The sequence below is a fragment of the Magnolia sinica genome, chromosome 1, assembly GCF_029962835.1.
Source record: "Magnolia sinica isolate HGM2019 chromosome 1, MsV1, whole genome shotgun sequence".
NCBI lineage: Eukaryota > Viridiplantae > Streptophyta > Magnoliopsida > Magnoliales > Magnoliaceae > Magnolia > Magnolia sinica.
This window is the reverse complement of record NC_080573.1, coordinates 2447474-2461502: the sequence shown is the minus strand read 5'-3', so window position 1 is coordinate 2461502 and position 14029 is coordinate 2447474. Positions and strand designations below refer to the sequence as shown.

General features: G+C 44.1%; 1 protein-coding gene across 1 annotated transcript; it reads right to left on the bottom strand.

The window, feature by feature from the left end:
* Window positions 1–6267: 6267 nt before the first annotated feature.
* LOC131236512 (probable LRR receptor-like serine/threonine-protein kinase At3g47570) lies at window positions 6268–11469 on the bottom strand. The gene is made up of 2 exons (XM_058233757.1): window positions 8650–11469; window positions 6268–7214 (listed from the first exon to the last, which is right to left on the bottom strand). The coding sequence occupies exons 1-2, from the start codon at window positions 11327–11329 to the stop codon at window positions 6820–6822; spliced, it is 3075 nt and encodes a 1024-aa protein (XP_058089740.1). The 5' UTR covers window positions 11330–11469; the 3' UTR covers window positions 6268–6819.
* Between the last annotated feature and the right edge of the window lie 2560 nt (window positions 11470–14029).

Below are 14029 nucleotides of genomic sequence, written 5' to 3'. Positions count from 1 at the left end.
TTTATCAAGAAGTGTGATGTCTGTCAGCGGAACAAGGCTGAGCACAGACAACCGGCTGGACTTCTCCAACCTCTTCCAATCCCTACACAAATTTGGTCGCACATTAGCATGGACTTCGTGGAGGGACTTCCACCCTCTCAAGGCAAGTCAACAATTTTTGTGGTAATAGATCGCCTATCTAAATACAGTCATTTTGTTCCATTGAAGCATCCATATACGGCTGTAGGGGTTGCTCGTGTTTTCTTTGATCAAATATTTAAGCTTCATGGTATGCCTGAATCCATAGTTTGTGACCGAGACCCAACTTTCACAAGTGTGTTTTGGAAGGAGCTTTTCCAACTGCATGGGACCCAATTCAATTTTAGCTCCTCGTACCACCCACAAACCGACGGGCAGACAGAGATAACCAATCGCACCATGGAGATGTATCTCCGTTGTTTCAGTGGAACCAGACCAAAAGAATGGATGCAATGGCTGACATGGGCGGAGTATTGCTATAATACAAGTTGGCATTCAGCGATCAAGAAGACTCCATTCGAGGCAGTGTATGGCCGCACCCCTCCAACTTTATTATCTTATATTTCCGGCACTGCAAAGGTACAAGCTGTGGAAGATGAGCTGCTTCATAGGGACAAGGTACTGAAGGAGTTGCGTGAGACCTTGAAGAAAGCTCAGTCTCGTATGAAACAGGTTTATGATGGGTCCCACAGAGAAAAAGATTACTCTGTAGGAGATTGGGTCTATCTTAGACTCCAACCCTACAGGCAAGCTTCCCTTGCTCTCAGGCGAAATATGAAACTCGCTCCCAAGTATTACGGGTCATTCAAGATAATAGAGAAGATTGGTTGTGTTGCTTACAAGCTTGACTTGCCAAAAGATTCAAGGATACATCCGGTGTTTCATGTTTCATTGCTCAAACCCAAGATTGGGGATGCTAAGCGAGTGATCGAACAACTTCCCGAAGTAGATGAAGAGTCTCGAATGGTTCCAAATCCTCAAGCAATACTAGACAAGCGCATAAAAAGAGGGAAAGCTGAAGCATTGGTGCATTGGGTGGGTCTATCTCCTGCAGATGCCACGTGGGAAAATCTTGAAGAATTGAAGATGAGGTTTCCAAAGATAGCCCTTGAGGGCAAGGGCTCTTTTTAAGGAGGAGGGGATGTTACAAACCAGTAATTGGAAGTGGTCAGTTGTACGTGTCATTCTGTTTGCATGTATTTAGGCATGGTTTTAGGCATGTTTGCAAGTGAGGTCAGTAGTTGGTTGTATTAGTTCTTTATTTCATGCATGAGTCTTAGGTAGTTTCCTTGTTTTAGTCCTAGTTTTAGGGAAGACATCCCCACATCCGTGTAGTGGGAAAAGTTGGGTGTGTAGTGGGAAAAGTTGTAAATAAAGTCTACAAAAATGGAAAATGAATGGAGGAAGGACATGAAGTTTATCTCCAAACAGCTGTCTGCAGCAGGGATTGGATCCCTTTAACAATCCTATAGTCTTTTTTCTCTCACCATTGGTCGACCAAAGAAGACACCTAAATCCATTCCACCTTCACCTCATCCCTTCACTCGATCCCACGTCCACCGCCAAAACACAGGTCGCAACACAGGGCATCTTAATGCATGGGTCGCCGCTGCGTTCCGATGCCGCGACTCGCGCCCCGATGCGATGCTCTAGTCGGGAGTTATGGGCCAGCGTTCGGTGCGAGAAAACGCCGCGCATGCGAATCCTGAGAAAATCTCTACGAGGTGTCACATCAATCAATCAATCCCATCATGTCAAGTACACATCAACTTTCACCCTTTCCCAAGCAACCTCCAAAGTCAAAAAGCTCTTACACAACCCATGCTTTTCTTACACCTTTAGCCAAAAAAGTCATAAAGTCTCTTACACCCCCATCCCTCTCTCCCATCCATCACTCCATCACCCATCACTCCCTCTCTCTCTCTCCCTTACAAGTCTCTCTCTCATTTTCAACTTTTCAAAGCAACAAAAATGCCATACGTATGAGCCTCTCCCATTCCTCCCAAGCTACATGTGTGGCCCACCTTTCCATCCTTAGATCTCCCATCTCAACCATCCAAACCTCATCTCCTCCGTTGGAATCGAAGCTCAGGAGCTAAGGAAGCCAAGGGAGTAAGAAGATCAAGTGGTGGGTGCTTTGATAGGGTAACTGATCAATGGTTTGGATCTCACTTTGGACCCTAAGATGTGGCCGATGGCCCACTTGGATCATCATGATCATTCCATGATGGGGGCCATTCTCCATGGACCCCATCATGATGTTTATTTCCTTGCATGCTTAGGGTCATCTAGACCGTCTATTTTAGTGGAGAAGGGATCTCCACCGTTGGATTTCAATTCCATGGACCCACATGTAATGGGACCCACTTGATGTATGATTTAGTGCAAGGGAGGGCCCATAGTGTCGGGGTCCCTCCATCACGCGGGTCTCACTCTCTATCCCTCTCTCTTTTATTTTATTTTATTTTATTTTCTTGTGATGATAATGAGGTTATGTGGCCCACTTGAATGGACCCCACCATGAAGTAGGTATTCTATCCGGCCCATTTATAAGTGGGGCCCACCTTATATGTGTAGCACCCACACCATCCATCACTTGGTGGCCCACCTAAGCAGGGCCCACCTCCAACCAATATAGAAAGTCCAGCGTCCAGGGACGCTGGACGTTGCTGGAAAGACACAAATATCAGCTTTTTTCCAAAGCTTTGGGGTGGTCCACCTGTGTAGGCCCCACCTTGATGTATGTATTAAATCCACACCATCCATTCCTATCTCAAGCCCTTTTTAGGCGCTGACTTGAAAGATGGGATCAATCAGACCTTTGGGCGGGCCATACCATACCAAATGGTGGTTTTCACCATTGAAACCTCCCCTGATTTCCTATACTCCAAAATATGTCCAATATTGGACTTGTTTTGCTCGTGGTGAGCCATGGAAGAACATTGGATGGAGTGGATTGTCCAAATATGGACCCCACCGCTGAAAACCATAAGAAAACAGAAATAAATTTAAAAAAAAAATTGCAACACAGCAGCTGCTGCTGCTGTGTCAGAAAGGCAGCAGCGCTGCCTGCGCTCCAGCGCGTGTGTGATGCGTGCGTGTGTATATATATATATATATTTATATATATATATGTACATATATATAATATTATTTAATATTGTATGTATTGTATATATATATATATATATTATCTATATATTATATTATATATATATATATTATATTATATATAAATTATTGATGGTTGAGGCCCACTTTGATATGTAAGGCCAATGGGTCGAGGCCCATTTGAGGTATTAAGGGCCCATGGTTTAAGGCCCATTAAGACGTATTGGGGCCTATGGGTTGAGGCCCATTTGATGTGCATTTGGGGCCCCATTGGTGTGGCCCATTTGATACACATAAGGCCCATAAGATTAGGCCCATTTGATGCACTCTTAGGCCCACGGGTTATAGCCCATTGCAATGTACATAAGGCCCATTGGTGCGGCCCATTGATGTGGCCCACTTAATGAATATAGGCCCATATGATACGGCCCATTTGATGCATTGAAGGCCCAATGGGATATACCAAAGGTCCATTGCAATGTGCAATCCCAACATGATTTATGACGGTCGTGCCTTGGGAGCAATGTTGGTTTGACGTCCACATTGCAAGTATAATGTTGGTTAAATGTCCGCATTATGCCTTTCCCTAGGGCCCATTGTTGGGCCCATGCGTGTTATGTGTAGGTCGTCTAGGCCCACCTTCGTTATGCACGTCATCCATCCTATATAGCATGTTTAATTCCATGATTCATGATCATATGCATCATACGTATGCTTGATATGAGAAATGACTGATCATAGCATATGCCTTTGGGCAGATTGTTTAGGGGCTCCCGTACAGGGGGTGTTGCCCTACATGAGCGCATGATACGCGCAGGATTGCTGTATGACTGGATAGTGTGATTCATGCATTCGCATTGTGTGATATGGTTACTATACGCCCTAGCGACATCAGGGCCGTAGCCTCCACAGACGTATCGTGGTTGGCAGGATTGGATACCAGAAATACTGTTCTACATGGGGTGCGATAGATATCCCTGGGTGAAAGTCCCTAAACCCTTATGGTACCAGGAGGTTGCTCCAACGTCTAGACCGAGTGGATGCATGAGCGCTGAGTGCCGATTACCAGACGGTTGTGCTTTCCACTGTGTCGTGGTCGGTTGGAAGGGGGTGCGGCCTTACCCGCCCGAGAGTAGGGGGCAATGCTAGGCTGAGTCTGACCAGCTCGAGGAATGGGTCCGCTATTGACGAGCTGAGCCCGATATTGGCAGGCAGATAGTGAGGTCTTTTTCACTCACCTTATTGCGCGCGATGGGGCGGCAATCTGGCTTGGAGTGTCAGATTTGAGCCGTATTGATATGTGGACTTAGATGAGGATTTGTATGCTTGAGTTGCATTTCGCATTGCATGGCCTTGGTATGACCGACATCATTCTTTGCACCGCATGGCCTTGGTACGGCTAATGGTATTCTTGGCATTCATCAGCATGTTCCGCATTACTCTGATACTGCATAGCTACATTACCACCTTGAGCATACACTTTCACCACCCTCTAAGCTTTCTATAAGCTTATGCACGACCGTTGCGTGCAGGTGACGTTGGATCGCAGCAGCGCTGAGGCTTGGGCGTGTAGCTGATCTTCTTTTGGAGCTTTTGGTCTATCATCATTGTATTTCCTTAATGCTCATTGTACTTGTAAAGTTTTGATTATAGTGAAAATGTGATGGAGTTTTTGGTTGTTGTTTGTGGGTTATGCCTTTGGTTATGCTTATTACGAATCAAACTGATGTTGAAAATCCTCCTTGTAGCATCCCAGGATCGAAACCTGGCGAATGGGCGCTGGGAGCCGAGAATGGGGTTCTACGGAGGCTGTCGGCGCCGGATTCGGCGATCGGGAATTTTGTGAGCCCGGTTTCCGAGTTTGGGGCGTGACAATCCTAGAAGCCCTATGATCTCACCATTGGTCGGCCAAAGAAGACACCTAAATCCATTCCACCTTCACCTCGTCCCTTCACTCGATCCCACGTCCACCGCCAAAACCCAAGTCGCAACACACGCACACACACCAGGGAAAGAAATTCTTACTGTTGAAACCCTCCTGAGCTCCACCTTTATGCTTATATGATATCCAAACCCTTTATAAGGTCATTCCCAATGGGATTGAGTGAAAACACTGAAAAGATAGAATGATACAAAACTTTTATGGCCACAAGAATGCTTCAATTGTGCTCACTAAATTTCCACTATTTCCTCTCGTCTGGTCCATTTGAGTATTGGATACAACTTGATTTTCATTGTATGTTCTAAACTGAGCTCAAAAAAATGGATGGATAGGTGGATTTCTCACAAACATCTCGGTGACCCCACCCAAAATCCTTTGGCAGGAACTTACTACGTACGGCCTTCACAGTAGATCCGTGTCCGCGGAGACTGGTGTGATGGGAAGCGGATTCCGTAGCGAGTAACTCACCATGGTTAGCCAACTGAGTAAACTCTGTGAGGTACACCATATTTATGTAATTTATCCACTCCGTCCATCCATTTTAACAGATAAAATTAGGTCTCGAGCTAAAAAATGAGAAATATCTAATTTTCAAATGGACCACACCACAGGAAACAATTCAATTCAACGTATACCGTTGAAAAATTCTTGGGGGCTACAGAAGTTTTGGATCAAGCTTATATTTGTGTTTTCCCTTCATCCATGTATGTATGATCTTATGAACAGGTTTGATGACAAATAAACATCACTGTGGGGCCTAGAAAGCTTTCCACGGTGGAAATCATTATCCCCACTGTTTACAGTGGTATGATCCACTTGATCTTTGAATATGCTTCAATTTTGAAATCAACCCCTTAATTTAGATGGAAAAACAGATGGATTGCGTGAATAGACCACATACATTCAAGGTGGGCCCAACTGACTTTACTCGGTACGATAAGACCGTACTGAGTTACCCTCAGAACACCCTGAGAGCTACATAGCAGAAAAACCCAAAATGGATGGCCTGAGATGGCTGCCAAGAAACCGCAACCGAAGCTTATACATTCTCAGCAAATGCAAAGCTTCTGCAGCCTCATTGGAACATATCACCAGCTCTAGCTTGCCGTTCAACAAACCAAAATGCACCCATCCAAACAAACCACAGCACACTAGCTCCTTTTTTTAAAAAACCAGGACTAGACTGTCTATTGCACCACACCAAAGAAGCTAGGCAACACTGCTACACTCCAAAAACAGATTCAAACCATCTTGTTGGTGGTCTATCTATATATGGATATTTGAAGTAGAGCAATGTTTCAATTCATCAGGCAAAACAACATAATTTTTTAATGGGACTCATGAATACTTCTTCAGGTTACTCTCCAGTTGCTACTCCAATTGCTGAAGCACTTCCATTGGAATGTGATGGCATTTTGCGAAGGGTTGAATAAAATGCTTTAGCTATTAAACATCTCAATGACCCAATAGTATTTTTATTGTAATAAGATGATGTCTTTGACTTGGTACATTCATGTTAGCTGAACAAGAAATAAAACAAAGAAAAAGAAAAGCATAGTCATATATTCACCATCAATACAAGCGCACTCCTAGGCCAAGAGTCTAAAAAAAAGAAAAAGAAAGATCTCGAGCTTGTTAAAAAAAGTATCAAACGAACACTTTTTATTTTGAAGTTTTTCTTAATATAACTACCAATAACATCTCAGTAATGACTGAGATAAGAAGGACCTTCACCTGACAACCCCGACCTAACTTGTATGTCTCGGTGAATCTTGGCCCCCGAGATATGAGTCCTTGATTGCGTGCATTTTATTGACAACATCTTTCATCCCCATTCGTTCTCTTGGAGATTCTGCAGAACACAACACACCGATTTTGGCCATTGAAATCAAGCAGTCCTGCATTTTATCTTTTGTATTGATATCATTTCTGCTGTCTTGAGTAACTTTGGTTTCTTCTAAGAGAAATGGATCTACAATCTCCAGTAGCTGTTCAGGCAAAGCCAACTTAGCAAAATGATGAAGGCTTAGATTGTCCGTAAACATATCATCAGTTGGTCCCTTCCCAGTGATCATCTCCAATATAAGGATTCCATAGCTGTAAACATCTCCTTGTGTAGATGCTTTACCGCCCATCGCATACTCTGTAATTCATACATCTCATATTGGAATGTAAGTGATCATTCATATATGAATAATATCAAAGGTTGAATTTTGAGAGAGACAAATGAGAGTGATAAGAAATATACTATTCAACCAAGTAATTGGCATTTTTTTTTAATATCTAAGTTGCTAAAATCAATTGCTATTTTGTGAACTTGTAAGTCCTTGCAAAGATGTTCTACATTGAACAAGGCTCTACTACTCAAATGAAAGAACTCAATACCCCAGTTTTACATATACACACACACACACACACACACACACACACAAGTTATTGTTATGATTTCACATCTTAACTAAAGGCATTATCAGAAAAGAATTCTTCATTCCTATACCTTATTATGGTGTTATTCATGTGGGGTGCCAGTGAGTACCACTTTGTATATCTAGATCTTTAAAATCAATGAGATTTTGATGCCATCAAGTTTTGAATCTTGCTGGGTGTGGGTCCTTTAAGGACTTTTTTTATGACCTGGATTTGGATAAATTGGGTTCAGTTAGGCATCAGGTCATTGGACCTTCATTTTGATATGGGCTCACGGCTCTTTAATGTAGCAGTGATGATTTCATTAGCGATGACTTGGTCCAATCAAAATGCAGGGAATTAGAAATTTCTGTTTCACAGGAACAGAGGATCATGGCTCTTTCCACACAAATGATACAGGTATGAGAATGCATGAAACTTTTTAAATAGAAAAGAAAGCATGGCATGTGAAAGTTGACATGCAACATCCTATGTGAACATTGCTTATCTAAATAAATATATATTCACTATGTTAATTGATATCCATTCTAGTTGAAGCCTTATAACTATATATTAGAAATAAGAAGTTTACCCCACAGGCAAAATAGTGCTAACAAGGTAACTTTGTGGGAGATGTGAATGTGGGATGCTCCCCAGGTATAAGATGTGCAGGCAGTCCACTCATCTGGGAGGCCAAATATGTCATTTGAATGAGTATATCTAGCATGCCTCTTAAAACTGCTCTAATGATTTGATGGGCCTACTTTTGCATATGGTTCATGCTAAGAGCTACCTGTTCCACATGCCAAAGTAAGCATGTGTGGGGCTAGAAAACCATTTGGAAATGGTTGACAACTTCCCATCCTCAAAAGCTTTAACATGACAGCTCCCCTGTCTAGCATGGCCATCCACCCCAAAAAAAAAAGGGAACTCCGAAAATTAGGTTGATCCAACCATTAAGTGCACCTCACATAAATGTCGATATATATATATATATATATATATATATATATATATATATATATATATATATACACACACACACACACACACACATATATCATTGTTTTCTATGGCATGATCCACTTAGTAATTAATTAGATCCACTTGATTTTTTTGATCTCCACTTTCTTTGTGAAATAATAATAAAAGGAAATAGATGAAATTCTTACCTGGAGCGATGTAGCCAATAGATCCCTTTATGCCAACCGAGCTGGATTGAGCATCTTCAGATATGAACCTCGCTAACCCGAAGTCACTCACATGAGCAATCATGTCATTATCGAGAAGAATGTTACTCGGTTTTAAATCATGATGAACGATTGGTGTTTGGCAATGGTGATGTAGATAATCCAATACAAAAGCTACATCAATAGCTATATTTAGCCTTTCAATAAAATTTAAATTCCTTCTCAATTGGTCGTGCTCATCTTTGTGCAACCACTTCTCTAGACTTCCATTGACCATGTACTCAAAAACCAAAGCCTTGAAGTCGTTTCCCTTAAAATCAGTGCTTGAGCAACAAGTCAAGACTTTAATAAGATTCCGATGCTTAATGTTTCTCAAGGCTTCGCATTCAGCCATGAAGCTCCCCAGAGCTCCTTGTTGCAGAAGGTTGAGGACTTTGACGGCGATAAGAGTTCCATCACAATCTAGCATTCCTTTATACACAGAACCAAAACTTCCCATGCCAATCAGATTTGAAGAAGAGAACCCATCTGTTGCTTTAAAGAGCTCTGCATAAGACACGTTCATGAAAGGATCCTCCACAGAAGGCACAGCAGAAGATTTTCTTCTCGACTTTCTTACCCAATAAAGACTGGTAAGGAAACATGATAATGAAATAAGACACAGGACAGCGACAATTATTGAGATTTTCACTTTTGAAGCAAGTGACATCCCACGTTTCTTGAAAGCTTGGCTAGGGCATGGAGGCAATTGTAATTCTGGAACGCCCCCACAAAGCTTACTATTTCCGAGCACTGAAACTTCACTGGCATTTCTGAAGACCCCTTGTTTTGGTAATTCACCCTCAAAATTATTGAAAGATAGATTTAGATAATTCAAAGCTGAAAGGTTCTCCAGGTACTGTGGAATCTTTCCAGACAAGTTGTTGCGTGAAAGATCCAGGGATTGAAGGCCTTTTAGAGTACTAAAAGCTGGAGGAATTGATCCTTGAAAGAAGTTCTCATCCAACCGGAGATACTCTAGGCTGAGACAATTGCCTAGCCAGCTTGGAATTTTTCCCGAAAATTTATTATTAGAAACATCCAATCTTCCAAGAGCTTTCAAGTCACCGGCTTCATATGGCATATCAGTTAAAAAATTGTTTTGAGCTTCGACTTCAATCAGAGATATAATGCTGAAAACTTGTTTGGGTAAGCTACCGTTAAAGTTATTATTGCCGAGGTACATGAATTGCAAGTTTTTGCAATTACCAAGAGTTGAAGGTATGCTCCCCGATAGATTGTTTCCAGATAAACTGAGTAAGTATAATCTGGTGATGTTATCTAAGGAAGACGGAATTTGCCCTGATAATTCATTTCTACTAAAGAAAAGTACTCCCACCTTTTTAAGCTTCACAACACCAACAGGAATCGTACCTGTTAACAAGTTATCTTCCATAGCCAACACTGTTAAGTTGACAAGATTCTGAATTCCAGATGGGATGCTTCCAAATATCCTGTTTCTTCCAAAAGATAGTATCGTCAGTTGAGTTGAAAGATTAGCAATGGAGTCTGGCAACTCACCACTGAGATGATTTTTGCTTATATCCAGCAGTCCTAAGCTACTGCAATTGGTCAAAGAATCGAGAAAACCCAAGTCACGTGCTTTCCCAATTCCAAGCTCACTTCCCCACAAAGTTAAGAAGGAGAGACCCTTGAGGCTTCCAAAATTAAGAGGCACAGATCCGCTAAAACTATTGCCACCAAGGTCGATAACTACGAGTCCAGAAGCATTGGGTAATGACACTGGTATGGGTCCTGTGAAATGGTTTACTCCGGCATAAAGGTTTTGGAGATTAGGAAGAGTGAGGCCTAAGTTAGGTGGGAGGTTTCCATGCAATCTGTTCACTCCCACGTCCAAACCATAAAGAGATGAGAGATTGTATAGGCTTGGTGGAATCGTACCTGACAGTTCATTTTGACTTATGAAAAGAATGTTTAAGTTAACCAATCGATGAAGTTCATCTGGTATACTGCCCTCCAGACTATTTTCTGAGAGATAAAAAACAAAGAGAGACGAAAGGTTTCCAAGTGAAGGTGGGATGCTTCCTATAATATTATTCTTACGAAGTCTTAAGTCCATGAGCTTCAATAGAGAGCCAAGCTCAGTTGGAATCTTCCCTGTGAGTCGATTTTCGGAAAGATGAAGGACTTGGAGTTGTGTACAGTGGGTCAGATTTGCTGGAATTTCCCCAGTGAATGAGTTATTGACCAGATTAATATACCGCAAGCGGAACAACTGACCTATCTCCTGAGGAATCGCGCCATGAAAGTTGTTGTTGCTAAGAAGGATTCCCCTGAGGAAGGTGAGGTTTGCTATGAAAGGAGATATGGTGCCCACCAAGTTCTGGCCAGTTAGGTTCAAGGCAGTGACCCTTTGAGGATGCTGGCGACCGCATGTGACTCCTTGCCACTGACAGAAGTGGAGAGTATGGTTCCAAGATCTCATGGAACGGTGAGGGTCGTCGGTTATCAGATGTTTGAAGTCGAGCAACGCAAGCCGATCGGTTTCGTTGGAGAAGTTAGCAGCAGATCCCAACAACCATGGTACTTCCACGGAAGAGAGAAGGATCGTGTGGAAAAGGAAAGACCAAAACGCTCTTACGCTCATTGGCGGTAGCTCCATGATCGAGTTCGTGAATGTAGGAATGACAAATAGAGAGTGGATCGATTGTCCTTTTATCTACAGACCAGGCCTCATTGATGACTTGCCCAGCCAACTAGGGGTGTCAATGGAATTTTGAATGGGTCGGCCCGAAGGCCCGGACCGAATGATTTCAAAATCCGTATAGAGACCTACCCGAGGCCCAGCACGTTGACAGACCTACGGCTCCTATTTTCTACTTTTTTTTTTCTTTGGGAGGGATTTTTCTTTGGCACCTCCATTTGGGAGGAATTCGTAGCTTCGTTACCATGTCAAACAACCGTTTACTTTAAGGATATGTTGGGGACAAAAATACAAGTCCGAAGACTCGGACTTAATGCCTCGGAACTCGGACTTAATACCTCGGGTCACCGAAGGATGTGTCAAATCCGAGGCATGGTTCGCTAAACCGAGACAACGGTTGAGTCGGTTCGGACGACTTATCAGCGTTCCGGGCATGTGTCGGGCGGACCACCTTACAAGACCGACCGTCGCTAGGTCAGATCTCATCCCGAATATCTTGGGATAAGATCTCCGACCCCGAAGCTCACGGGATCGGATGACGGCTCAAGATGGGCACGATCCTATCTCCGTGATACCAGGAGAAGATCCCGCGCTCAATATCAGGAGGACCCCAGCAGCTATAAAAGGAGGACCCCTGTCACCTTGAGAGGTACGAAACAAATTCCCTCTAAAAAACCTTTCAATACTTTGAGACCCCGAGTCCAGGCCTGACTTTGGCATCGGAGGGTCCCCTGATCGAGCCAGGGTCTCCTTTGTCCTCTTTCTGTGCAGGCATACAAGGGTCAAAGGAGGACGAACCAGACATTTGCATCAACAGTTTGGCGCCGTCTGTGGGAACGTGCAAAAAGCCATCTCGTATCTCTATACTGAGTCCAATGGTGATGACTAGAAGGACGGTCCCAGAAGAAGATTTGAATGAGAACGCGATTACAGGGCCACCGGGTCCAATCGCCGTTCCCCCAGCCCAGAACCCACCTAACAACCGCCGACGAGGGGCGACTGGAACAAGCAACAATCAGCGGGGTCGCGACGATGGGCGGTTGGACAAGGAGGTTCAAGAAATCCGCTCCGATATGAATATGATGAAGCAGATGCTGGAACGAATGTATCAGCAGCAAATGCAGCCACTCCCGCATCCTCAAGGGGAGACAGCGCATGTACCGACGGCGGCGGTTGATCCTCAACCTTCCGCGCCGCAGTCTTTCCGGCCGAGCCAACCCCAAGGCGGATCAGAACCATCTCCAGCGCAGTCAGCCAACGCCTCCCTCCCCCCGACTGATCTTCGGCACGAAATAGAGCGAAGAAGGCGCAATCGCCCTTCCATGGAAGGCACGGCAGAAAGCAGCGAACCATGGAAAGCCGACATTCAAAATTTCAAAAAAGAAGTGCGGGAAGAGATGGCAAAAGAGATGGCGGACATAAAGCACGGCCGGAATATATACTCAACCGGGTCCGAAGCGAAAGTGTCCCCCTTTGTAGACTCGGTACTGAAGGCCCGGTTGCCCGAGAGGTTTCGATTACCTCAAATCACTCCTTTCACCGGCAAAACCGACCCGACCGAGCATATTGAGTGCTTCAGAACCTATATGGAACTCCACGATGCCTCGGATGCAGTAATGTGTCGGGCCTTTTCTCTTACATTGACTGATGTAGCTCGACTGTGGTTCAAACAGTTGAAACCAAAGTCCATCAGTTCATTCGTTGAGCTGAGCGACGCCTTCCTCACCAACTTCATCGGCGGAAAGAAGAAATTAAAGCCCCCTGCACATCTGAATAACGTAGTTCAGAAGCAGGGAGAGCTACTAAAAGATTACATCAAGCGTTTTAATTTCGAATCCCTTCAAGTTCGAAAACATTCGGAAGAAACGGCCCTCAATGCACTCATGCAAGGAGTTAGGGATAAGCCATTCTGGCATCTCTAGACAAGACTCCGCCCGATACTCGGGCAGAGTTTATGGCACGATCCGATAAATATGCCAATGCCGAGGAAGCGCGAATCTTGCGTGAAACTAAAACCTCGGCCAAAGAGTCGGCCAAAAGAAGCCGACTCGGCCGAGGAAGGAAACGCAAAGAGGATCAAGCGCGTGACGAGCGAAGGTCGAAAACGGCCGGATCGAAAATTTTCCACATATACTCCCCGAATAAGACTCGGGAAGAGGTGTTGATGAAATAAAAAATGAAGGCTTTGTTAGCTGGCCCAAAAGCTCAGGAGTAATCCTAATCGGCGGGACAAGGATAGGTACTGCCATTATCACCGCGATCACGGGCATAACACAAGTGATTGCCGTCACTTAAAAGAAGAGATCGAACGACTCATAAAAGACGGCCGACTCAGAGAACATATGGTCAAAGCTGGGGCATCTGAGGCGCGCCCGACCGAGAGTCAGCCTATGGAAGAAATCCGGACGATTATCGGCGGTCCACAATGTGGGGGCGACTCAAACAACGCGCGAAGGAATCACGCACGAAAACTTAGTCAGCCTCAGTCCGAGCTCATGATTATATATCGACCATCAAAGGAAAAGAAAAGAGAAAGATATTGCATATCGTTCACTGAGGAAGACGCCCGAGGTATCCATCACCCCCACGATGATGCGTTGATCGTCTCCTTGGCGATCGCTAACCGAAAAGTGTTTCGGATACTCGTCGATACGGGGT

Excerpts from the sequence above, each read along its gene's own strand:
- LOC131236512 (XM_058233757.1), bottom strand. The coding sequence starts at position 11,329 with ATGGAGCTACCGCCAATGAGCGTAAGAGCGTTTTGGTCTTTCCTTTTC. Across the intron at positions 7,215-8,649 it reads TATTGGCTACATCGCTCCAG|AGTATGCGATGGGCGGTAAA; the intron begins GTAAGAATTTCA and ends TATGAATTACAG.